The sequence below is a fragment of the Myxocyprinus asiaticus genome, chromosome 38 (assembly GCF_019703515.2).
Source record: "Myxocyprinus asiaticus isolate MX2 ecotype Aquarium Trade chromosome 38, UBuf_Myxa_2, whole genome shotgun sequence".
NCBI classification, from domain to species: Eukaryota; Metazoa; Chordata; class Actinopteri; order Cypriniformes; family Catostomidae; genus Myxocyprinus; species Myxocyprinus asiaticus.
Genome location: NC_059381.1, coordinates 18,439,257 through 18,466,742, shown reverse-complemented (window position 1 = coordinate 18,466,742; position 27,486 = coordinate 18,439,257). Strand labels below are relative to the sequence as shown.

The window sequence follows — 27,486 nt, the reverse complement described above, 5'->3', positions numbered from 1 at the left end:
AATTTGGATTTATAATTTTATAAATGTATAATTAATTAGTAACACACTTCGTTAAAACTCCAGAAATAATATTAACCGCAATATATAGAAGGTTTGGCACTCCTAAGAACATGTAATATTTAATTTGTATTCTTTCTTGTTACATTAATGTGGAAAAACACCATAAACGGATGTGACAGTTGTGCAAACTGCACTTACCTATAGGATACCTGATGAGGGAAACCATCCAAAACGTTTTGAAACCTGCAAATTTTGACTTCTGATATATCGGTTTGATATCCATTAATGCTTGTATTGTATTAAGATTGAAATCGCAATTTGGCGTTGCGTGATTACTAAACCTGAAAAGGCTGTTTTAAACTGCATAAACTGAAGTGCAAAAATGTTTTAGAAGTACAAAATTAACCTTTTATTTTTTCATATCAATCATCATGTTATCATATTTAGTCATTTTTGTGTCCTTTTTATCTTTATATCTTGTATTTATCTTTCACTGTGGCTCTCTCTTAAAATTATGGCATGTCATGTGTTTAACAGATCCAATGTTCAATGTAAACTATTTATTGTTAGAATGGTAAAAAAGCTTTTGTACCTCTTTGTACATTAAGCATTGCTTTGTAAAACAGTGATCTGATGACAAAATAAAGTGGCAAAATATTGGTATCAGTATCATTATCGGCATATAGTTTTTTGTTAAAATCGATATTGGCCATTTTCATATTGGTGTATTCCTATTTTTATATTCTTTAAAGCAAACAAATCATCTCAAGATGAAATAAGAGATTGTTTCTTGACTATACAGTTGTGCTCAAAAGTTTGCATACCCTTGGAGAATTGGTAATATATGTACCATTTTTAAAGAAAACAAGTGAACAGGCAAAACAAATGTATTTCTTATGGGATTCATATTCAACTGTAGGTTATAACAGAATGGCACAATCATAAAACAAAACATGGCAACAAAGAAAAAAATGAAATGACCCCTGTTCAAAAGTCTGCATACCCTTAGTTCTTAATACTGTGTATTGCCCCTTTTAGCATCAATGACAGCGTGCAGTCTTTTGTAATAGTTGTCTATGAGGCCCCAAATTCATGCAGGTGGTATAGCTGCCCATTCGTCTTGGCAAAATGCCTCCAGGTCATGTAAAGTCTTTGGTCGTCTTGCATGAACCACACGTTTGAGATCTCCCCAGAGTGGCTTGATGATATTAAGGTCAGGAGAATGTGATGGCCACTCCAGAACCTTCACCTTTTTCTGCTGTAACCACTGGAAGGTCAACTTGGCCTTGTGCTTAGGGTCATTGTCATGCTGGAAAGTCCAAGAACGTCCCATGCGCAGCATTCATGCAGAAGAATGCAAATTGTTTGCCAGTATTTTCTGATAACATGCTGCATTCATCTTGCCATCAATTTTCACAAGATTTCCCGTGCCTTTAGAGCTCACACACCCCCAAAACATCAGTGAGCCACCACCATGCTTCACAGTGGGGATGGTATTCTTTTCACTATAGGCCTTGTTGACCCCTCTCCAAACATAGCGCTTATGGTTGTGACCATAAAGCTCTATTTTGGTCTCGCCACTCCAAATTACAGTGTGCCAAAAGCTGTGAGGCGTGTCAAGGTGTTGTCGGGCGTATTGTAACCGGGCTTTTTTGTGGCATTGGGGCAGTAAAGGCTTCTTTCTGGCAACTCGACCATGCAGCTAATTTTTGTTCAAGTATCGTCGTATTGTGCTCCTTGAAACAACCACACCGTCTTTTTCCAGAGCAGCCTGTATTTCTCCTGAGGTTACCTGTGGAATTTCTTTGTATCCCGAACAATTCTTCTGGCAGTTGTGGCTGAAATCTTTCTTGGTCTACTTGACCTTGGCTTGGTATCAAGAGATCTCCAAATTTTGCACTTCTTAATAAGTGATTGAACAGTACTGACTGGCATTTTCAAGGCTTTGGATATCTTTTTATATCCTTTTCCATCTTTATAAAGTTCCATTACCTTGTTACGCTTTTGACAGTTCTTTTCTGCTCCCCATGGCTCAGTATCTAGCCTGCTCAGTGCATCCACGTGAGCGCTAACAAACGCATTGACTATTTATACACGGGCACTAATTGCAATTTAAAAAGCCACAGGTGTGGGAAATTAACCTTTAATTGCCATTTAAACCTGTGTGTGTCAACTTGTGTGTCTGTAACAAGGCCAAACATTCAAGCGTATGTAAACTTGTGATCAGGGCTATTTGGGTGATTTCTGTTATCATTATGATTTAAAAAGGAGCCAAAAAAACTATGTGATGATAAATGGCTTCATATGATCACTATCCTTAAATAAAAGACAGGTTTTTTTGCATGATCAGTCATATTTTCAAAATCAGTGCCAAAATTTCACAGTTTCCGCCAGGGTATGCACACTTTTGAGCACAACTGTGTGTGTGTTATATATATATATATGTATGTATGTATGTATGTATGTATGTATGTATATATATATGTGTGTGTGTGTATTTTTTTTAATTATAAATCTATAGAACAAATTATCCACATTAAGGTCACGTCCACATTAATATGTTTTCATTTGAAAACACATTAATTTCACAATGTTTATGCCTCTCATCCACACTAGAACAGCGTTTTCCTCTACCGAAAATGGTGTGTTTCGAAAATGCTCTCCATTACCACATAATTTGAAAAACAGTGACATTAGAAAACTGAAAATGTAGATGTGGCCTTAGAAATATAGAATATTTAGAAAAATAATATTTTGTATAATTAGGTACCTGCAGAACTTTTATGGACCTTTATGGATTTAAGCAGCAGTTACATTAATACTTCGCACACCTTTCACATCCATTCAAACGCATCCAAACACAGAAGACCAGAAATGCAAGGACATGTGAAGAAATTTCACATTCCGCTGCGAATTCTGACCTGTGAGTGTCAAGAAGATATGCTACCATACTTCCATCTGTGATGCCATCAAAGAAAAGCCACATCTTAATTTATAAGGACAGTTTACCTGACATTTTTTTTCTCAAGGACATAATAGTGATATCTCAAGGATTGCACATTGCAACGTTCAAACCTACAACCTTCTGGTTATCATAAAGTATTTTTCTGTCTTCATTCCAGAGTCAGCTGTTAGTTCATCAACCCTGAGTCCTCTGACCAGGACATCCAGACGTAATCAGAGCAAAGCCAAACCTCGTCCCCCAGAGATGAACATGCAGTTATTGGAGACACTTTGCAAGGAGGGCGACTGCAATGTGGATGAGGTTGGCACTCCGTTCACCCACAATCCTATCATCCAATGCTAGGTTTCATACGCAGCTTGCATCTAGAAATTAGACCTTGTTACATAAGCAAGTCTTTGAAAACATAGTTGCATAAAACCCAGACGGTGCTCTTGACTGGAAAACTTGTTTGAATGATCATGCATGAAAAGGTAGCTCATCACATGTATGGTGAAGATTTTGTTTTCTTTCTTCCAGTCATCCAGAGATCACTTTATTTTCTGTTACAGGTGAGAAACATGTACCAGACTACTTTCTGTGCATTCCTGGACTCTGTGGGTTTGTTAGGACTCCAAGAGATTCCTCCGGTGTGTAATGTGCCATAAATGACAATTAACAAAAGCTGCTTCTGCTTAGACTGTGTTGTTTTGCCATATGTGTGCTAAAAGAAATAGTTAAGCCAAAAATGAAAATCCTGTCATTTACACACCCTTATGTTGTTACTTTTTTTCCCTGTGTAACACAAAAGGAGAAATTATGAAGAGAGTCTGCTGATTGCTCTTTTCAATACAGTTCCAATGAATGGGGAATTGGGCTTTCAAACTTTAAAAAGAATACAAATGCACCAAGAAAGTAACTAATAAGTGGTTTATATGACTCGCACACTTTATTCAAAATCTTCTGAAGGTATACCATAGCTTTTGCTGAGAAACAGACTGAAATTTTTGGGTGAACTATTCCTTTAATTTTTTCTGTGTTATAAATATTCCTTCTTTAATGTTAAAATGGTGATCATATCATAATGTTGTCTCTGCTCGCATGTTTTTTTTTTTTTTTAATGACAAATTGCAGACTGACTAATAAATTCTGTCAGCTGCTCAGATGCCATGTATTACTGTGCAATGTTTTGTGCCACGGAGAGCAACAGGCTGTTTAAAGTAATAAAATTCCCATTAGGTGTTGCCTACCGTAGAAAATAAATTCAAAGGCCAATTTTGCACTGTACATTGAAAAATACACAAAGATAATAATTGTTGTGAGTCAGCGCCAGTTAGCACACAATGAATTTGGACCGCCCTATATTGTGCTTCATAGCAGTTGTTAGGGGGTTGGACTATATCCACAGTTTTTATGAATCTTATGTTTGCATGGTGCTAATTAGAAATGTTATTGCAGGTTCAGCTGTATCTGAATTGGCAATAAAATAACAGCAATGCAATACATATTTATCTTCAAATAATCTTTCATCCTCAGTCTGAATAATAGCAATGCTTGTGCCCTCCTTTTTTTCTTACAGATGGAAACACTTTCCAAACAATATGAAGAGCTGTACCACAAAAACAAGGACTTTGATGCCAGGTTGTTCTTAGTTGATGATGAGACGCTTTCACCAAGCAAAACAGAAGTGTGAGTATGATGTGCCAATTACAATCAATTCGTCACACTCATAACTACATTTTCCTAAATGTCAATAATTAATTTGCTTGTAGGACAAAGGTGGAAATGACTCCAAGAAAGAATCACTGTGGTGAGGACGTCATAATTCCAGTCCCACAGACCCCAATCAGGTATAAATATGTTCCATTAGTACCCAAAACATAAATTTTTACCCTGTATATCAACAGGAACACAGACTGCTGTACTGATTATAGAACGAGTTATCTCAAATGAACGGGTGGGCGATATAAGTGGAAATATCTGTTATGATATCCTCCAAAATTGTATTTGATAACATAAGTTACAATGTGAAATGAAACAACATGCCAAAAGTTAAACACCAATTACATTTTCCTCCTGCCACCCTGAATTTAAGCTAATGCCCTGATAAAAACAATGCTGTGATTAACTGATTTCAACCTTTATATTGCCCACCCTTAATCCTATTCATACTAATGTGGCATCACCTTATGCCTCAGCTTACATGATGGAAACCCTTCAGAGATTTGCTTTTGATGTTTTCATGTGGACCCTAAAGCTCAAAACATATTTTGGGTTCTGCTTCTTTTCTGAAACTCTACACACCTTACACTGATGGATATTTTCAAATAATGATTTGTGTTTGAGCAAATACGTAACTCTTCTTAATGTGTCGACTGCCCAATTTAAAACCATGTTATTTGTCATTTCCCCCACTTCTTCACTTTTTTGTTTTGTTTTTTTTTGCAGAGCTGCAATGAATTCCATACAGCAGCTCAGGGTTGAACTGAACTCCACAAGCGACCAGCCCTCAAGCAATCTCCAAGTCTATTTTAAGGTATTTCCCTGAACAAGGATGTTCAGTTTTTTCCAATAGATGGAATAACCAGTCTGATGTTGAAGTGTTTCTTAGTCATTTGGTTGTTTTGAAATATCATATAAGTGAATAATTTAATGTTGCTTTGTCAGAACTGCACAGTTGACCCTTCAGAAGAGATAACAAAGAGGGTTGAGGAGCTGAGTCAGGTCTTCAGCCAGAGGTTTGCACAGGCTGTGGGCCAGCGATGTGAGGGGCTGGGCAGAAAGGTATTGCCAACAAATAAAATCCTAGATTAGAGTAGGGGAGACCCAAAAATTGTGCTTGCTTTTTTACATTTTTTTGCAGAAATGTAATAGACCATTAATGTGTTTACATTGATTACATTAATGTGTTACATTACACTAAATATTTGATTTATTACCGGATTATATTTGATAATCCGAGTGTATCACTAACTGGGGGCAATTGTAACACTTTCTAAATAATGATAATAACCCACTTTATCTCAAATAAGTGCACACTTCAAAGGAATAAAATTACTGCTTTAATATTTTCTGATACTAAATAATTTTCTCCTTGATACTAAATCAATACGCCACCACGAGGACTTGAAGCGCATTGGGAATTGGGCATTCCAAAATGGGGAGAAAAGAGGAGGAAATAAAACAAAAACCAAACAGTTTTCTCATCATTTACTCACCCTCCTGTGATCCCAGATGTGTATGACTTTCTATCTTCTGAGCACAATCGGAAGATTTTTAGAAGAATATCTCACCTCTGTTGGTCCTCTCAATGCAAGTGAATGGGCACCAAATTTTGAAAGTCCAAAAATCACATAAAGGCAGCTTAAAAGTAATCCATACGACTCCAGTGGTTAAATCTATTTCTTCAGAAGCAATATGATATGTGTGGGTGAGAAACAGATCAATATTTAAGCCCTTTTTTTTTTACTATAAATCTCCACTTTCACTTTCACATTCTTCTTTTGGCAATTTCGCATTCGTTGTGCATTTGCCACCTACTGGCCAGGGAAGAGAAATATAGTAAAAAAGGACTTTAATATTGATCTGTTTCTGACCCACACCTGTCATATGGCTTCTGAAGATAAACATTTAACCACTGGTGTCTTAAGAATTACATTTATGTGGCCTTTATGTGCTTTTTGGAGCTTCAAAATTTTAGTACCCATTCACTTGCATTGTTTGGATCTACAGAGCTGAAATCTTCTCCTAAAAAAAATCTTTGTTTGTGTTCAGCAGTAGTAAGAAAGTCATACACATCTGGGAATGCATAAGGATGAGTAAATGATGAGAGAATTTTCATTTTTGGGTGAACTATCCCTTTAAGACAGATAATTTAATCCAATTATGTTTAATAACAATATGAAAAAGTCAGTTTATACAATTTATATTTCCTTACTAGTGCTGCAATTGCCAACCTCACATTGCAGGTCTCCCATACAAATTTATTGGCCTTCTAAGTGTGCAAGCCTCCAAAATTGTATCTTTTGTACAAAAACATGACGAACTGTATTTATGGGTTGCAGCGCTTTAATCTTGGTGTCCAACTCTACTACAAAGTCATGGAGTCCATGCTTAAATCGGTAAGCTTTGATGAAACTTTGAAGTACATTTAACATGTTTACATTCATATTGTCACTTGTACATCCTCTCTGGTGGTCACCTATATGTTGTTTTTAGGAGGAAAAGAGATTATCTGTGCAGAACTTCAGGTAAATCCAGGATAAATATCTTATCAAATCAAAAGTTGTCACTTATCAGATCATTGCTGTTAAATCACCTTTGTTTTTGTTATAAAGTAATGCATCATGTTCCTTCTATTTTAGTAAACTTCTCAACAATGCAGCATTTCATACCTCTTTGCTGGCATGTGCCCTAGAAGTTGTTTTGGCAACTTATGTTGGTAAGTAGAAGTTTGTCTTGTATTTTGAGCATACTTTATATTTGCATGTTATACACTCATGTTATGCATACTGACACTTTTTCTGTCGATTTATATAGCATTTATAACACAGATGTCTGGCCATTTTCTTTGTGGACTTTAATGGCATGTGTAATTTCCTGTTCTAGGAAACTCCCTAAAGAATGGGGGCTTTGGCCGAGGCTGTGGAGCCAGTGATTCCATAGAAACTGATCTGTGCTTCCCCTGGATCTTGGATGTCTTCCAGTTACATGCTTTTGACTTCTACAAGGTGATAGAGAGCTTCATTAAAGCTGAGCCCACCCTGAAACATGACATGATGAAGCACTTGGAGCACTGTGAACATGTCATCATGGAAAGTCTTGCATGGAGAGGGGTGAGTAAAGTTTAGATCAAATCCATGACAGTGTCCAGGAATATGCATATGCTCGACATAACATTTATGTGGATTGTGTTATACATTCACTCATTAAAACACCTGTTTAGCAAACACTGCTATTTCCTTTAGTCCAGTAATGAAATGCACAGTTCTTCACAGCTTGAAATGTCATCTGTGCTTTTTTTTGTTGTTGTTGTTCAGTACCAATATGCAAGTTAAAATAGTCCAACTTTTAAACGTGTCTTGAACGCTGCATTCGGCTTCATTCCAGAACATTCCATTTAGATTTTGTTTTAACAGCAAGGACGTGGCTTATGTAAACGGCCCCTAAGAAATGCATCCAATCAAGGTAAAGTGAACCCGAAATGGGCCTAAATAAACAGGGTGTCCTTAAGAATGTTTAGTCAACTAGTAATTCAGGCAACCCACTGTGTAGTCGATTTGTTTTGTTTTTTGAAAATATGTCATTTTGCACATTCCTACACCAAGTACCCAGTCAGTGACGTTATTGAGCAAACATCAGTAGTGCTCTCTTAGTGCACCAGGCTGCTGGAGAAATAGTAAATGAGGGGGTTGAGACAGCAATTGGCACTTGCCAGCGAGAGCACTACAGGATGCAGTGCTTTAGTGACTTGAGCCAGGCCGCAGCATTGCACAAGCCCCACCTGTGTGAGTGTGTAACCCAGTAGGTTGAGGTGATAAGGCGTAAAGCAGAGAAAGAAAATGCCCAGGACCCAGTAGATGACTGTAAGTGTGCGTCGGTGACGGATTTTCCTGCGACGCGGCAGTCTGCAGAGCACACGGAGTATACTGCAGTAGCTGAGCAGCAGCAGCAGTGCAGGGAATAAGTAGGCAATTTGGACCAAGCAGAGAGCTGCTAGGATTATAGTATGGTGTCGTCTGGAAGAAGGATCCAGGAGGCAAGGCTGGTGTTGTTGGGATGCAGCTGACCGCAGGAAGGGCAGAGTCAAGCTAAGGGTTAGGACCAGACACCAGATCCCAGCACTGACCATGCGGGCCGTACGGACCCTCCTCGGGTATTGCAGTAGAGGGTGGACCACTGCAAAGTATCGGTCCACCCCGATACACACCAGGAAGAAGATTCCTCCATATAGACTAATATACTTTAAGGTGAATGTCACTTGGCAGAAAGCACTTCCTGGAGACCAATCACTCGTGCGGTTGGAGTTGGTGGCATTTTTATGGTAATAATAGATGCGCAGAGGGAGGGAGATCACAAAGAAGATATCCGCAGCAGCTAGGTTGGCCATGTAGACGGCAGTACTGGTGATGGTTCGAGGCATGCGGCAGAAATGTCGCAGTGCAAGGGCATTGCCGACTACGCCAAATATGAAAATCAGGCTGTAGGAGATCTTGTAGTATATGAAGCGATAGCTGGTGTCCACTGTGCAGTTGGGTTGAATGGAGATGTATGTCCTGTTCCTAAAATCCATGACCACTTCCTGTCTGGGCAATTCTGCTTTTTGATTGCATCAATAAAAATGTTGTGGTCCAGATCTAATTGCGGATCCTATCTGTAGTTAAAGAGACAATAGCTTTACTATTATACCAATACTAACTTTTATATAATAAAGCAGCACCATAATTATAGCAATTAAGTTTTCTGTCTGCCTGTGATTTTTCAATATTTGTGTGTAGGGTTGGAAATCAAGAAATGGTTTAAAAAAAAAAAAAAAAAAAAAAAGGTAAAAAAGACTGGAGCTGAACGATTCTGCTTTTCTTTTCCAATAGTTCATACTTGAGCGTCTGTGTTGTTCCACCAATGTGGACAGAACACCGTACTTATATTCTCTGAAATTTTCTTTTGTCACTTCTAAATCACCATGGCAAAAGGAAACACGTTGATCTGACTTAAATTAAAAGAGAGAAATGGTGAGTACTGCGAAATAACACAATGGGGGAGAAAACAACACGTCTTTTTATTGCATTGTCCTCGCTGTGCACACAACAACACACATCACAACCAGTGTAGTCTGATTCATTAACCAATGACTGATGAGCCTGCTTCTTTTAATAAATCTGTCAAAATTACTCACAAATGAGTCTAAAACCCACCAGTCTCTTCCTCACTCAATCAGTCAGTGCAGTTACTGAATTAACATCTGACACACTAAATGGTTACAGACTGAAAATAAAAATAAAACGTTGCTGTGTTATGTGTAATTAAGGTTCTTATCAGTGTAATTACTGACTGGTTGTTTATATAGCATGTTGTTAATGATACACATTTAGAAAAGAGCTTTATTGTAATAAATAGTACTTTAAAGAACCAAAAGTTGTAGAGCTGAATGATTTGGCAAAAATCTAATTGAAATGTTTTTTTTTGTTGTTGTTGTTGTTGTTGTTGTTGTTGAAAAAAAACAACAACAAAAAACTAGTAAGTGTTCCCTTTTGACCAATATTAAGTCATGGGCAAACATGCTCTACTACCAGTAGAAATACTCTTCAAGAAAGGGTGTTCACACTTGAGTCCTCTTAAAAAGAACCAGACTAAATAAATGAAAAAATACAGTGAAAATAGAGAGGGAAAACTGATTTACTTCAACTTCACTTTGTATTTGTTCACTGTGTACCTGTTTTTGTCCACTTTGTGATTGGGTCTCAGCCCACTTTTCATCATCATTTTTGGAACTTAATATGTTTTAATTAAGTTAAGAAAAAAATATGGAAATATATTTTTGTATAACGTTAACAACAACAACAATTATTATTATAAAACAGTACCATATTTATGTAAGATTTTCTTAACCTGTGCGGCATAGCTATGCAGGCCTTTATTTTGACGGCAATACACTACAGAGAACAGAAGACTATTGGCCAGCGCGTGCACACTATTTTTTTATTTATTTAATTAAATCACAGCCTTTGTGGTTTGATAATCATACTACTTCCTATTGCAATTTCGATTTTATTTTGATTAATCCTTCAGCCCTAAAAAAGTAGTATTGTCTTTGTTTTGCATTTGTGTTTTTAATATATATATATATATATATATAAACAAAATTATATTATATGGTATAATATATTTTGTGCTTCCTCAAGATTTAAAAGTACTAAAATAATCGTTTAGGAACCAGGGGCCAGATCCACGAAACATTCTTAACTACCATTTTCTTCTTAATTTCTAACTTAGGAAAAAGTTACAAATATTTTGTATTCCTGGAAAAACTTCTTAAGCCAAATTCTACTCTCTTAATCTCAGTAATTGTCCTGTTTCTTGACACTTTCACTCATTGATTAAATTAATCATGTCTGTCTGTGAGTACTACATTTCTACAATGGCATCTGAAACTGAAAACTATTGATTTTAAATGATGCTGCATCCAAGCCATTAGGTGTCAGTGTAAGTTCAAGATGACACAAAGACAAAAGTTACTTTTAAGAAAAGTGTACTTTTAAGAAAAAAAAAATAAGCTTTCAAATTCTTGAAATGTTTTTTTTTTTTTTTTAATTGTCATAAATCACATCTGAAGATTAGAATAACTTTCAATTAAAAAAATTATCGCAAGGTGCTTGCTACTTAAAAGAAAAAAGAAAAAAAAGAAAAAAGAAAAGTTAATAGATATCTCTATCGTTACAATTTACCAGTGTTTAAGTATTGAATTTGTTGTAAGCTATTAGACAAGGCAACCCCATGAGTAGGCTGTTCAGACAATGTCAAAGCCTGTCTTTTTATTTTTAAGAACAAAATGTAAATTTCCTTAAATATTTGAGAACTTAAAGGAATAGTTCACCTAGAAATGAAAATTCTCTCATTATTCACTTAACCTGATGACTGTCTTCATTCAGCATAACAAAAATAAAGATTTTTAGAAGACGACAGAGCTCTGTGAGGTCTTTATAATGGAAATACATGGGTGCCAGCACTTTGACGGTCCAAAAGTCACATTTAGGCAGCATAAAAGTAATCCATGCAACTCCAGTCGATTAATGAATGTCATTTTAACTTTAAATAGGCATTTCCATCCATGGCTCTGATGCTGTAATAAACGCTGCTTCCGAATTCTCCCGTGAACTCGCCGACGCACTTACGTCACGCTTCGCGTCAGCTGCTGGCAGGAAGCGCTTCTAAAAAGTTAATAATGTTTTAATTATCAATTTATTTTTTACACAAATGTATTGATTTGCTTCAGAAGACATTCATTGATCGACTGGAGTCGCATGGATTACTTTTATGCTGCCTAAATATGACTTTTGGACTGTGAAAGTGCTGGCACCCGTGTACTTCCATTATAAGGACCTGACAGAGCTCTATCTTCTAAAAATCTTCATTTTTGTTCTGCTGACGAAAGACAGTCATACACATCTGGAATGGCATCAGGGAAAGTGAATAATTAGAGAATTTTCATTTTTGGGTGAACTATTCCTTTAAGAATGTTTCAAGAATTGCACTTCGGAACGTTCTTACAAACTTCTTATAATTTATCATGAACTTAATTTTTTTCTTAAGAACAATTTCGTAAATCTAACCCCAGAATCGTTAAGTAGAATTGGACCAGAATTGATGAATTCCTTATAATTTCCAACCCTGTTTGTGCAGCTTAATGTTTTAGGCACTGTGGTACAGCAAGCTGTGAGTGTGTTTGCCATTTTAATTGGTTCATTTTAAGTGCAGGTGCCATTTAGTGACTCCTGTCTCCTAGAAACACTTTATACATGCAACTGGAACCACAGAAGTGCATTTTCCATTTCAGTTACAGCTTCCTCTTCATTAAAGCAAACCACCTGCTCTCACCTCGTCATAATCGTGTCTGTTTTACCTGGGTGGGTTTATGAAAACGGAACAGTAAAGTGGTTGAATTGTGGCAGAGGAGAACTAATTTAGTTAGAAGACAATAACTGTTTCCAATAAAGGGCCCTGTAAGGATTATTAATGTGAATCTGCCTGTTATGTGTACACATTGTGATATACACGTTAAACTTGTCTTGCGAATGTTCAATTACCCCATAATAAATAACTTATAACCACTAAACTAAAGAAAATGCTCAGAAATGTTTGGTTTAACTTATTAAAAAATATAATGCAAAAAGGCAGTATAAGAACTATAATGTCATACCCCCATAGGAAGAGTTTTGCCAAGACTTGTAATTTTAACTCATTTTAATTAGCTGTTATAATAAAATAAAATAAAAAACGGAACATTGTATGGAGTAGTTTAGATAATTTGATGAGGTACGTATACTACATTTATGTTTAACAAGCATGTGTCAATATACAATTTATAAATGTCATACCATGTGTATTACAAATGTGCACATATTGGTAGTTTCAGGCAGAGGGAAAATTAATTTTTATTTTAGTTTTTTTAATGAGAGTGATCACATGAGAAAGCATTCTTGAATTGTAGATTTAATTAAAATTAATAAATCATGCACATGGAATGAACCAACTTACTATTTTGCTCAATATGCTTCACTTGGCCTCGTCCACTTATCCAAATCTTTGTCTCTGATCTTTCTTGGCTAGATGAAGGTGCTCCGTGTTTCTCTGCACTGTCAAGCTGGAGTGAAACTTCCTTCTAAATCTGTCTTTACTGATCTTAACGTCTTATATATCGTCACACTAAATCAATAAGCATGAGTGCGTGTGTATGTGGACATGTGCCATAAAACTGTTAAGATATGGATGATGTGTGTGTAGTTGTTCAGCTCAGGATCCCAAAGTTGTACACTTCATTTAGCGAATGCAAAAACGCATTCAGGACATCGCCAGAGAAACTCAACCTGGCTCTTTTGTGAATCACACTATATTAAAATTGTACACAGTTACACTCCTTTTTGTGGTCATAAGATTACTTTATATTTTGGAAACAAACAAACAAAAAATTGCAGTTTTGGTTTAAAAACACCTGAATTCACGAAACAGTTGCTCCACTTTTTGCACTTGGTATTTTAGTGCAAAAAAACCTGCCTCTTATTCACTAACCAAGCATAATCTAGTTTAAGAAGTCACGGTCAGCGCAGAAATAGCGCTGCATCTCGAGTATTTTAATAAAGTCAATGAGCGCGTTCACTTGCACATTCTTACACCTCTTATACTTAATAAGCTGACAATGTATGTAGTCATGTTAATGCATTAAACGGCTTTCCTTTATCGGTGTAAGGTCATAAACCGCTTAAGAATAAAACGATCGACACGTGTAGATTTTTGCTATTACCCCATTTTTGCATTGCATATAAACACCTTTACCGGCATTCTCACTGGCTTATCCAATGTGTGCAAGTGTTGTGCGCATGCCTCTTCACGGTTTGACGTCAGTAGCAGAGAATAACTCCATTCAAATCTCATTTAAAAGCAGTTTTCTTGCTTGGTCAGATTTTTTAAATAAGCTGATTTTGGGCGTATTGGTGCACATATAAATGGCTCCTGTCATTCCTTTCCATGCAAACGTTCCTTCTTTCTGCATCCTCTAAAGTATAACGCTCAGAACCGGCCTATAAGATTGAAATTGCTCTGTGCAAATTGTTCATCACAGATTTTCAGCGTTTGCGCCGTTGCCTGATCTGCATAATTCCTATAGTAAATGGAGCGTTAAACCAGCGCAGACACTGTGCAAATAAGCAGCGCTTTTACCAGGCGGAATTCATTCTTGGTGAATTCACCCCTTTAATATTTTGTACTGCTGGATTCAAAATGAGCCCATATTAAAACTTTCAGGTCTAAAATCTAATTTAAACTTGGAAATCATTTTTTCAATTAAACTTAAGTCAGATTGTTATGCTAATAATTTGTAGTAAAAATGATGCAAAATGGAACCATTTTCAACCTAACCCTAAGTGGTCTCGACCTTTAAATGCCACTGTTTATAATGCATTTTGACATGCTTGTAAACCAACTGTCATTCTTCCCTGCATTGTGGCTTACAGACTCCTGACTTTATCTTGCCAAAGTGCACATATTTTTCCATGTCATATCTCTCTGCATTCTTTACTTTTTGTGACTTGCTTTCACTTGTCTGTGTCAGTCCAGTAAAATGTTGTGCAAGGCTGTGCTGTACATTTGTCAAGCTGGGCTTTTTTCAGGAAAACATGTGTTCCAGCCCATTTAAAAGTTAAATAAGCAGAACTTTTAGTTGGTCTCTGCATGTCCAAAGACTTTGCTAGCATCTGATTTGGTAAGAGATTTCCATGTATGAGCTTTCTCAGAATCTCAACATCTTTAGTGATTATTCTGTGGGATCACAATCACAAATTTACCTTGAGAGATCAGATTAAAAGCTTTACTTGTGCTGGTTGGGATCTCTATGCTTGTCCTTACAGAATTATCCACACAGTTGACTGTGTATATGAGCCAAGTAAAAGTTGCAAGTGTACTGTGTTGGGGGTTAAGAATGCAGTGCTGTTGATCAGACCGTCCTCTTTGTATAAGTATTCTGCCTCCTATAATTATGGTTTAGCTTGGGGGGAACAAATCCCGGTAACCATAGTTACCTATTCATTTCTATGGGTAGAAAAGAGCATTCGTATCCAAAAGATTTGGCAAATTTCATGAATAAAAAAAAAAAACATACAATTGCCTAAAAAATGGTAAACGGTAAGAGATAATGTACAGTCCTGTATTGCGCAAAACAATCAAGACCCTGACTCGTGGCATATAATTTTGTGATAATGACCAGTTGGCAGTACATGATCCTGTTCATTACAAGAAAATTATTCATCCTTGAGGAATACAAATAAATATTATGTGAGAAGAGACCAATAATAATACATAATAATAAATAATTTATAGCTATGTAGGAATTTGGTTGCCTGGTACAATGGTCAGTTGTACAGTTTTGTGGTCTCTATACAAAAATATTTGAGCACAGAATGCCAATCACACTAAAGGATTCCAGTGAGCCATGTAATAAACTTGAAATGAATGGAGTGCGCTACTCTGCTATATTTTAGTGTTTGACATTTACTTTCTTGCTTATTATTTACTTTTATATTTAAATCATCTTGTATGTTTCGTCAAAGGGTTCACTTGAACTTTGAAAACCCCTACTTCAGCAAGTTGATTTCAGAGAGTGTTTGGAAATGTCCCCAGGCATGCGATTATGTCAGGAATGCGGTATGAGTGATGGAGCAGGACTTTAGCCAGTCCCACTTACTCTCCTGAAACAAAACTTTACTCATGTTACGTTATAAACAGTAATACAAATTAGGAGTTGATTCCTTTTTTCAGATATGACTTTAACAGTTAAAAACTTAAGTCTTAAGCTACTGCAGGGAAATCCTTAACTACATTCATGCGGCACACCCTGCAGACTTATACGTCATCAGCTTAATTTCTTACAATGACAAACACTGATATCATCGGTAGACAGAAGTAAACGTCATGTCATCCTGTGCGACAGGTTGCTCCCTTTTCCTCTCACTGTTTGTCTTAGGACTGAGCGGATATAATGGAATTTGTTTATTATTTTAATCATGGCTTGACTCGGAAAACAATCCAAACATTTTGTTGAGAGACATCTCATGGGAACTTTTTTTTTTTTTTTTGCCCCCAGTGTCATATAGAAGGACTAACAATTTTATATGAATGTTACTAAACATAAACCAGATGTTTAATGAGACATTTAATGGGTATTAATACTGAAGGTTTATGTGTAAAACAAAATGAATAGACACTGAATGGACTCTTATTACATAGGCTTTCTCTGTTAGAGTTTTGGCAATACTGCTAGCAGGTTTTGAAATACTGTTTAATGTCATGTCACATTTGTATACAAATGGTAGATCAATCAACCATTAAGACAAATGTTCCATGAGAGTTGAGATTGGATTGTGAACACAAATTAGTTGGCGCCAAGAAGATGAAATAATACATTTTGTTTTAAAGAAAGTTCACCAGTCATCAGTCAGGTGTATAAATCCAGTGCATCCTTCGCTCTAAACCCATTGCTTGTTTTGGTTGAACAACCAAGAATGTTCAAAGCGTATCATTTTCTGCAAGTGGCATAGTATGAACATAATTTTTTCCTGGCATTTATTGCCTGGGTGTCATTCACACAGTAGATTCATCACTGATGAATTTAACTTGTAAAGATGTGATTTTAGTCACATAATCAGTTCTGCAACTATCAACATCAATTGTATTGTTTATTGTATTTTTATGGACAGCATAAGACTTCCGTTTAATGGAGTTCTGGATTGTCTCGGAAGTGAAATAATAGATCACAGGATCAAAGCAACAGTTGGTCACCGCAATGCAGAATGCGATTGGATAAATAGTCCGGACCACTGACTCCACAGTGCAGTTTGTAATAACCTGACTTCGGACAAGGGTGTAGAACACCAAGTTTACATTGTAAGGGATGAAGCAAAAACAGAAAATGAACAAGTGCACCACAATCATGCGCAAAATCTTGGCCTTGTTGAGCTGCCCACCGCGGTTAAGGCTCTCCGGGTGCCGTAAGGTTCGCAGGACCTTCATGGAGCAGATGAAATTTATCAGCAATGGAATAAAGAAGCCCATTATCTCCATGAACACCACCACTTTCGACACTTGGGACTGCCACTGAAAGTTAGAGTAGTTTTCGAAACAGTATTGTGTGCCATTCGGAGAAGACGTGGTGTCCATTAGAAAACCTGCAGGTAATCCTCCTGAGATCAGGAACACCCAGATGGCACAGCAGGCTATTCTGGCATTGCGCTTGGTCCTAATTGTCATGGAAGCAAAGGGGTAAACAATTGCCAGGAAACGGTCCACACTGATGCACGTGAGGAAGAGGATGCTGCCGTACATATTGGTGTAGAACAGGGCCACTGAGATTTTGCAGAGAGCATTGCCAAAAGGCCACTGTCGATTGATGAAATAAAATGTCCTGAAGGGCAAGCTGAGGACAAAGAGTGTATCCGACACTATGAGGTTCAGCATGTACGTTGTGGTCTCGTTACGTACTTTCAGTCTCCATACGAAAATGTACATTGCCACCATGTTGAAGAGCAGCCCCAGAATGAAGACGATACTGAAAACGGTACTGTATAACATGTACTTAAATCCATCTTCTTTGCAGTTACTTCTTGAATTGTTCATCTTCAGTTTAGAAAAATCAGACCTTCAGAATCAAGTCAATCAATGTCCTGTAATACTTTTAAACATCAAAGAACCAAAACATGAAGTTCCGTGACGATTCATAAATTCATCAAAAATGATACGCTTATGACATGGATAAATTTCACAGGTGAGCCAAAAGAAGCAGTTTAAAATGTTGCGTAATCCTGCTTTCAAAGTGTAATTGAGCGCATACATGTAATCATTTGTTTAATCAAACCACGTCAGTTTACCTTCTCTCTTCCTCCCACAATAGATGCTTTGCATGTGTGGTTCAGTGAATAACTGTCTTGTTGCTGGCACAGGAAGTTGATTTGAATTTGTTCTTTTATATCCAGTCTCTTGGTCCTCACAGATTTGTGACACTAATATAACAGCATCACTCTTGAAGCTTAATGAAATGATAGTCCGTAGCCAGTTTATCTAATTGGTTTTCTTCATAAAGAAAAGGAGTGATCTGATATTTCCACAAACCAGCTCTTTTTTAATTTCACTTAAAAATGATGCATCTTGCTCAGTGCCTTGGCTGCTTCACAGTGTGACTTCTGGCTTGTTAGTCTTCTTTGCCTCTTCCAGATGTTCCTTAAGTTCTGTCTTAGTCATAGTCTTTCATTTTTATGTTGTAATCCTGAGGGGCGTTGTGAAGCCATCCTGCTGTTCAGTCTGTGGTTTACACACTGAAATGGTTATTTCATGTGGTGGACTGGAAGTGGATTGAGAGGGAGGTACTGTAGTTGAAGTCCCTCCTCTCTATGAAAATATCTCTATTCTTCTCTCATACAGGTTTTACACTTTCAATGTGAGTTGCATATACCAGTTCACACGTGATTGGTTTGAATGCATTTTAAAAATGATACCTCAGATGTTTTAGCATATTCACTTACCTTTCTGACAAAGTCTCCATTTCCCCCTTCTTTTCATAAATCACATCCATTTACTGTATAAAAGTAAAAGGTAAAAGTTAGGAGTGGCTTTTACTCATTGCTGTTGTTAGTGTAGTTTTATAATAAAGCCATAAGAATGGTGTAGAAGTACATTGCCAGTCAAAAGTTTTGGACACACCTAAGCCATCTTCATTATTATTATTTGACACATTTTAGAATAATAGGTAAGTCATCAAAACTATGAAAAAACAAATGGAAATATGGAATTTATGTAGTGACCAAAAAAGTTAAACAAATCTAAAACTATTTTAGATTCTTCAAATTATCCACCCTTGGCCTAGATTACAGTTCTGCACACACTAGGCGTTCTCTCAACCAACTTCATGAGGTGCCACCTGGCTTTTTAAACAGTTCCCATTTATACTAGACATGTGTTGGCTTTTCCTTCTCTATCGGGTCCAGCCCATCCCTGTATAATGCGTATTATCTTGCATTACTCAGTCAGTTATCTGTGTTGAAATCATTTAAACAGTGGCAACTATTTGCTACCAATTCAGTTCTTGAGTTATTTTCAGAGTTCTTGGATTTCCAGTTTTCACTCTCATAGGCAAAATGCCATCAGCTTACAGCTCAGTATAACAGATATTATAGTTCCATCCCTAATTGTCTTTTAGGTTTCTCTTTTGATATTAAGGTGTAATGTTATGTAATCAGGCGCATTGGCCATTGACACCCAGGTACATACAAAGAGGGCTTGCCAGTCCAAAGTTCACATAAATGTCTCAATGTGACATTACACATACAACACATTATGCAAACTAAGAGCTTGTAAATGCAGGGAGTGTCAGATTGTTTATTTGCTGTTTGTAAATTTATTTATTTAAATTAAATGAATTTTTGAATTAAAAGATGTAGAGAACACCTTTCTTAAATGTGTCCATGGCCAGTAATTTTTTTTTCCTCTTGTATTGGTATGGTTGACTCATATCTGTCTTTCGTGTTATTGATTCAACTTCGTACGTGTGCAGGGAAATTGAGTGTTGCTCAATTGGCCGAGCATGCTGCTAGCAACGCTAGGTCATGGGTTTGATTCCCAGGGAACCCTATGTATATCTTTAATACACTTAAGTAACTGGTTAAAAATGTCTCCCAAATGCTTGACTGTAAGATAGAACAATCCTGACATTGTTGGTGTTCATTAGGGTTGCAGCGGTATACCGGTTTCACGGTATACCACAGTATGAGAATTGACTGTTTTCATACCATGTACATTTGCTTATCTATGGTATTGAGAAAAAAAATGCCATCGGACGGAGAATCTCACCTGCGCGTCCTCGACTGCCTGTCAGACTCGTCAACTTGCGCCACACACACACATGCAGCGGAGAGAATGTCAGAGAGAAGTGAGGCGAGGGGGTCTGACATAAGTGAGTGTGTGTGTGAGTTCAAACAGTGTTTCTCAACTGGTGGGTCGCAGGTCTATTCGGACTGGGTCACGGACAGCAGGGAAAGAACAATGTCATGGTTCTCCCATTGAAGATATTTCGGCGGCCGCCCATGTGATAGCCTGTTTAGGACTGTTGAGTCAGATTTAATGATAATCTCACAATCAGCTAAAGGCTTCTCATCTGCACTTTCGCACGAGTGTAACGGAACCAGCTCGCGAACATGATCTGCAATGCTCTCTGGCACGCACGTGGCATAGTTTCATATGAAATAATCTAAAGGTAGAATCTGTTAGACCGCATTTTATATCAACAGTGGCAGTTGTAGTTAAAGTTTCAAAATGTGTTTCAGCTAGTATTTATTTTTTCATAAATACTATAATTTGTTATTATTATTACTATTATTATTAGCTACACTGACATAACCATGGTAATGAGGAGCCTTTCCTCCTGTGTAATATGTATAGTATGTTCTGTTTGAATTATGTTTGAAATTATGAAACAAACGGGATAATAATGGGCTCATATAAGTAAATATGCTCTTCAATTTTTAAAAGGGGGAGAGAAAACTTCCTGTGGATTTTGTTGCAACAAAAATAATGTCACTTGAAGCATGTTCTTGTACTTGAAAACCATGAACAAAACTATGCAACATAAAAGGAAATGCGACCCAGGATACATTAAATACAGGTTACATTTTTACTATGGTGTGTCGCCACTTGATTTCCAATGTAAAATCTGGGTCCTGAAGCAAAACCAGTTGAGAACCACTGAGTTAAATGTACAGACAGGAGCAGTCTGGCTGTGCTGTCACGTACCTACTGTATATGTTAACTGTGAATAATCATAGGACATTACTTAAAAGCTCACACAGCTGATGTTATTTTTCATTTAGTAGTTAATTTAACATGCTATTTTTTTTATCATGTTTATAATTCGGTTTATTATTATTATTCTGTTAGCTTTCTTATTTATTCAATTTATTTTATTTATTTTCAAAAAGGGAGACTTTTTTTTTACACATACTTCCATTAAAAAAAAATGGTTTCAAGTTTCAATTATAATAAAGCGTTTGTTCAACCAAAAAAAAAAAAAAACTTCTGTTTTCACTCCTTTGTGTTATTGTAACTGATAATAATTATTGTGTAATATCGTATACCGTGATACCATGAAACAGTGATATTTTCTGAGATGGTTATCGTTCTGTGAAAATCTCATACCGTTGCAACCCTACTGTAAATAAGGATGTATTGAATTGATTGTTTAATTGGTCTTCAAATTCAAAAAGAGAGCTTGCACACTTACTTGCTCCATAAGATCTTTTAATAAATGACCATGTGGTTAAAGTTTTGACCCACACAAGAGTCTTCTTCAGAACGTGATGTCTATTTCAACATAGAATGATTGGTCATTAAACAATTGGAAATTATAAATTTTATTTTCATAGTTTCGGCCGCTGTGCAAATAAATTGAAGCTGGCTGCATAGCAGATGGCTTTAAGCCAAACAGAAGCCTCTGCCAACCAGTTTCTTCGAAAGTGTAATGTACAAAAGCAGATGGTATAACCTACGGTGGTCAGCGGCCACTGCTTTTCAACAAGGACTACTGGGCGAAGACTGTCAGTCAGGTTTATTTTTAAACTAAATTAAGTTCCTTCAGGAAACTACATTTTTCATTTTGAACATGCATGACAGTGGACATGGATATGTTTATCATCATAATGTTACGCCCCACACTTTTCAGATTGTTCCTGGGGGGAAAAAAATATTCTAATTAGTTCCATTTTTGTCAAGAGTGTTCTTGGTTTCAGGCTAGTGATGTAACTAACACAGAGTACCTTGTCGCCCCCTCCCCCCCCCAGGACTCTCCACTGTTTGACCTTCTCAAACAGTCTCGCGAAGAAGGAACTGGTGAACAAGCAGAGCCCCCGGCAACACTGAACCAACCCCTGCATCACAACCATACAGCGGCTGACCTGTGAGTGGCTCCTCGAAATTGTGCTGGGCATGCAACAGCAACGTCCAAAATGAATTTGGGTTAGAGAGGAAATATTGCATAGTGGGAGATGATAGTATAGGAACCTGTTGCATAACCTTTGCATGGGAAAATGGCCAAAATCAGTGCATGATTTTGTTCTGTTGTTGTGAAAAGCCTCAGATGAACTTGTCAGAATCTGCACAATTAGCAAAAGTTTTATCACCCTTAAACATTAGTTAAGAAACATAAAACACTTCAAAATTAAACACTGATTAGCAAAAGGTTTAAAAGCTAAAATCTTTTTCCAAGTGGATTGAGCTTTTAAATACTTTCTGCCTAAAATGTATTACATTTTACATTTTATTAAGTTATATTATGACTATAATTTGGGCTGGTTAAGAATGGCAGTATTTTGGATGCAAATATACTGATTTTTGGCCAAACACATTTGGTGTGTACCCCAAATAGTGTAGTCTTAAAGGAATACTTTAACCAAAAATGACAATTCTGTCATCATTTACTCACCCTCATGTTGTTCCAAACCCATAGACTCTTTCTTCTGTGAAACACAAGGATATATTTTAAAGAATGTCTCAATTTCAATACAAAAGGAATTGATAGTGCCTCACTTTAAAGCTTAAAAAGCTCCCATAGGTGTTGTAAAAGTAGTCCATGAGACTTGTCATATTCCAAGTCTTGTGAAGGAAAATTTTTCATTTTTGGGTGATCAATTTCATTAGTTGCTATGTTCAGATATATATTAGAGTATCAGTATGGTATGGACAAGTTTGCATGTTGTGGTGCAAGTTCGTATTATACAACTAACGTAGATAAGTGTGTCACTGTGGGATAAGTGCTAGTTTCTGAGGACCTTTCCGTGAGAATGAAGTGACATACTTCCTTTTTGATTTATTGTCAGAACAGGGAACCAAAAACTGTTTTGGAAACTTTTGAGGCTGCTAACACAAACAAGTAGGTTATTAGACCTGGGTTTCAGCAAAGGGTCTCATAAATTTACACCTCATCCTTGTGGGGATTTGATCAAAGAAAACTTTCTGGACCCCATGGCCCAGATTCTGAATGAAGTATCTATTTTTGTGAATAGTTTAGTTGTCAGTTCTTATGTGTTCAAAATCTAATGAGACTGTAAGCTTTTTAAGACTCTAAGGTCTGTGGTTGGAGTGTTACAGCCACAGAGTAAATTTAGTTTCTTTTTGACATTTAACTTTCAGTGGTTGGGGGTTGTTTTTTTCTGCCTCCAGTAAAGTTTATTTGCCTATAGACAGAAATGATTGCGAACTGTGGTTAGCCTGTAGGAGGCAATTTGTCTCTTAAGGCGGGTGCACACTGTATTTATAATAGTCCTTTACGATTGTTGCTTGTCAGACTGTACGTATTGATATCACCATGGCACACTGTGTGACATTATGTCAGACTGCACGATATACATCGTAGCCGACTGTGTTCCCAATCGTCCTGATCAGTGAACATGACTCATATTATGGGAGTATTGCGGAATAGAAGCGAAACGGTGAAATTTGCCCACCACATAGGAGCTTTTTTTTTTTCTCTCTCTGAAAGTCAGGACATTAGCATTTCCGTTGCTCCAATACCACTCCATCACGAGCATAGGCTAACATTTACAAGAAAGATGGATTTTGTCAAATAGGCCTATAATAAGACAGCTTGATCAAAAATACAGAAAATTACAGATGCTGAGAATGAACATGAGTGTGGGAGGCAGCCTACAGTAATAATGAGCTACCACAAGCAAATATTCATTGTGGAAATAAAAAGACTCGTGGCCCGAAAAATTACAAACTTCTCCGTTCACATTGGAGAAAACAAAAAAGGTGTGTTATAGTACGTCTTTCTCACCACCAAGAGCAAACCACATTATAGCGATCATGAGGAGGTTACCCCGTGTGACTCTACCCTCCTTAGCAACTGGGCCAATTTGGTTGCTTAGCCGTGGGATTCAAACTAGCGAACTCCAGGGGTGGTAGCCAGCATCTTTACCACTGAGCTACCCAGGCCCCTATTTATTTATTTTATAATAAAATTGGAGTGGTGTGAATCTTAACTAAAGAAGTTTACAGACGTTTAAAATAAATTTGTTTAAATTAAAATAGTAATTACAATAACGTTGTATAGAAAATGCAATCATTTATTTATTTTAATTTTGTAGCCTAAGCTCTGTATTTATTTAATTCAGAGAATAATGCTTTCATATTGCTGATGTGTTACACTTTTCACCAAGTATTTTCTGCTTATTTATTTATTAAAACTTTTTATATAAAATGAAAAGAAGAAAAAATATTCAAAGAGCTTGAGTAGAGTGATAACTGGGCACAAATGTTGCTATGGTGTTGCAGACGCAGAGCAGGTTTCTTTTCAAGTGAATTGGGGTGCGAGAGAGGAGCGGAATATCTCATCTGGCTGTCGTAATAGCAGTCACACTATACGGCTGCGATGCTAAATTTCTGACATTGCCAGAACTTCGTCGGAGGCTGAAGAGCATCACAAAACTATTAATTGGCCATCTGTGAACATGTCACACTGAACATTGTAATATTGCCGATTTTGCCCTGCGACGACAGAAATCCTTTAGGATTCCCGAAATTTGTCTCAGTCAGCAGAATCGTGGCCAAAATCGTATAGTGTGCACCCACGTTTAAAACAAGGTCAGCAATTAGCATTTGGGAGCCCTTTTCTTGTGCTAATTTTCATACAAATTATTGTGCAATTCATTAAAAGTCAAGTCATATTTATGTATAAATCACATTTAGGCACAGCAAATACTGACTGAAAGGCTGTACAAGCAGATCAGTCGAAGCATAAAATTGCCACACTAAGCACATCAGATGTTTCACAAAACAGAGGAGGAATTACATTGCTGTTACGTTACAATTATGCATTTAAACAGCCTCGTAGGCAAGGGATAATGCATGTAGAGTGTTTAAAAACTTGAATAGTAGGAGAGGATCTAATACAGACCAGCATAGGCGTGCACTGATTGATCAGCCACCGATCTAAATCAGCCGATATTCGTCTTAAATCTGTGATCGGCCGATTGCGCCTAGAATCAGGGCCGATCTTTTTTGCAGCACACAGGGAATCACACGTACACTGCTACTCTAATGAATGAGCGCTTCCTCAGCCCTTGAAGCATGACAGAGTGGCCTTTGGAGGGTGAGTTTTTGGCAATTCTAAGCATTCACAAATGTTAACTTTCAGACATTATGTAATTCACATGAATATGCCGTTTTTTGTTTTTTTTTATTAATGTGTAAGAATTACACGTGTATGAATATTACATTTTCTAGAGTCATTGCGGTAGTTATTCTGACTGGTTGCATAGTGAGTACGAAAAGGATAAAGAGGCTGCGAACAGGTATAAAAATGAATTAAACAACAAATAAACATGCAAATACAAATCTGAGTACACATGGTGTAACGAGTCGTGACAATCAGACGTGTGGAGCGAAAGAGACCGTTTGAGCAATCATGAGTGCTTTTTGTTTTACTCTCTTTAACATGAGCGCTCTCGATGTGAATCAAACATGCGGCTCTCCATGTGCTCTCAGTATTTCATCATCAATCACTCATCCCAGTGCTATTCTGTGAGAATCCCAGTTTAAATCATATTAATGTTGGTCATAATACAACTAATAACAGATGTAACTGTTTAACCTTCAATAAGGGCACCGCGTCTTCACGCATTTGCATAATAATTTGTGATTTGTGTTACAGCACAATGCCAAAGACAGTAAACAAATCATAGATAATAATGATTTCTCACTGGAGCAGTTTTAGTGATTGTAATGGATATATTTTTCTTATTTTTGAAAGTATATCTGCTGTATGTGATGCTCTCATGGTTTTTGGTTGCCAGTATGTCACAAAGACCTTTTGGTATTGGCAACAGACCTATTCATAACTGTTTTCAATACAAATAAATGTTAGCAATTCACAATTAATGCAATTTTGGTAACACTTAATAAAAAGGCTTCATTTCTTTAACATTACTTAATGCATTAGGTATCATGAACAAACAATGAACAATATATGTTTAAAGCATTTATTTATCATAATGTTAGTTATACATTAAAATACAATTGTTCATTGTTAGTTCATGTTAGTTCATAGTGCATTAATGTTAACTAATACAACTTTTGATTTTAAAAATGTATTAGTATATGTTGTAACTAACATTTAAGTTCATTAGTTCATGTTAACTACAGTAATGTTGTTAAATAATGTTAAAAAGGGGGAGGGGGGAATGCACATGCATCCAGCACTTCTACAACAGGTGCTTCTACAAACGTTTCGATCAGAATGATCTCCATCAGGATGACGAATAATGTTAATTATGTTAACAAATGGAATCTTTTTGTAAAGTGTTACTGTAATTTTACTGTGTGGGGCATAAACAAATAACTGTAACATATAACTTGCAAAAGTGTGGCAAAGGGCACTTTAAGAAAAAAAATCGGTATCTATATCGGTATTGGCCGATCTTAGTGTAAAAAATCAGAGATCGGTAACGGCCTCAAATTTCCTGATCAGTGCACCACTAGAGCAGCAAGCTATTCCAGAGTAGTTTAACCACTAACATCTATTAACTCTCTGGTTATTATCTCTTTACCTTCTCCCCTTCGTCAGGTATCTCTCTCCTGTACGGCCAAGTCGTCAACCCCCAACAATAGAGGCTGAGCCTCCCATACCAGGCTGCCGACCACCCCGATCAAACTCTCTGAGCCTCTTCTATAAAAAATGTAGGTTAAAGCTGATTTTTTAAAAACACATTCACATACACAAAAGTATTTTCAACAATTTTTTGTGTTAATTGAACTTGGTTGTGTTAATTCAACAAGTTTATTCACACCAAGATAAATGTAACAAACAACATGTAAACCAGTAACAAGTTTTTTACGAAATGACTCGAAAAAGGGTTTTTGTTATTGATGTCATTCACATGCTTTATTTCAAAATCTGATAAAACAGTTTCACTTGCTTTAACCTCCTGAGACCTGAGCGTGACTGCTGTGAGCATTTTGATTTGTAATTAGTAGCCCTTAAGAAACATGCAAAAAAATATATATTTTTAGACCAAATAGTTGTTCTAAAAATTAATGTCCACACACACATATATATATTTATCAAATTGCTCATTATGTTTCCAGGTGTGTTGGTTATTCATGTTTTTGAGACATTACAGACATTACATCATAAATTAGCATAAATAATTCTGATTCAAAGGCCAGCATCACCCAATCAATGCCTACCATGTTAAATAAAATTTTGCATGAAAAATTCTGAATCTATGTACTGATTTCCA

At 36.7% G+C, this 27,486-nt stretch overlaps 2 protein-coding genes across 3 annotated transcripts in view; one reads left to right on the top strand and one right to left on the bottom strand.

The window, feature by feature from the left end:
• LOC127428902 (retinoblastoma-associated protein-like) overlaps nucleotides 1-27,486 on the top strand; it is a 52,444-nt gene that overhangs the window by 12,938 nt on the left and 12,020 nt on the right. For both annotated transcript variants that reach the window (XM_051677571.1, XM_051677572.1), the window contains 12 exons: nucleotides 3,123-3,265; nucleotides 3,514-3,591; nucleotides 4,521-4,630; nucleotides 4,714-4,791; nucleotides 5,390-5,477; nucleotides 5,609-5,725; nucleotides 7,006-7,062; nucleotides 7,160-7,191; nucleotides 7,306-7,382; nucleotides 7,550-7,776; nucleotides 22,030-22,145; nucleotides 26,811-26,923. In XM_051677571.1, the coding sequence (XP_051533531.1) occupies nucleotides 3,123-3,265; nucleotides 3,514-3,591; nucleotides 4,521-4,630; nucleotides 4,714-4,791; nucleotides 5,390-5,477; nucleotides 5,609-5,725; nucleotides 7,006-7,062; nucleotides 7,160-7,191; nucleotides 7,306-7,382; nucleotides 7,550-7,776; nucleotides 22,030-22,145; nucleotides 26,811-26,923 (1,236 nt within the window). The remainder of the gene's footprint in view (nucleotides 1-3,122; nucleotides 3,266-3,513; nucleotides 3,592-4,520; nucleotides 4,631-4,713; nucleotides 4,792-5,389; nucleotides 5,478-5,608; nucleotides 5,726-7,005; nucleotides 7,063-7,159; nucleotides 7,192-7,305; nucleotides 7,383-7,549; nucleotides 7,777-22,029; nucleotides 22,146-26,810; nucleotides 26,924-27,486) is intronic.
• LOC127428903 (lysophosphatidic acid receptor 6-like) lies at nucleotides 16,047-18,528 on the bottom strand. The gene has a single exon (XM_051677573.1). The coding sequence runs from the start codon at nucleotides 17,819-17,821 to the stop codon at nucleotides 16,790-16,792; it is 1,032 nt and encodes a 343-aa protein (XP_051533533.1). The 5' UTR covers nucleotides 17,822-18,528; the 3' UTR covers nucleotides 16,047-16,789.

Excerpts from the sequence above, each read along its gene's own strand:
- LOC127428903 (XM_051677573.1), bottom strand. The coding sequence starts at position 17,821 with ATGAACAATTCAAGAAGTAACTGCAAAGAAGATGGATTTAAGTACATG.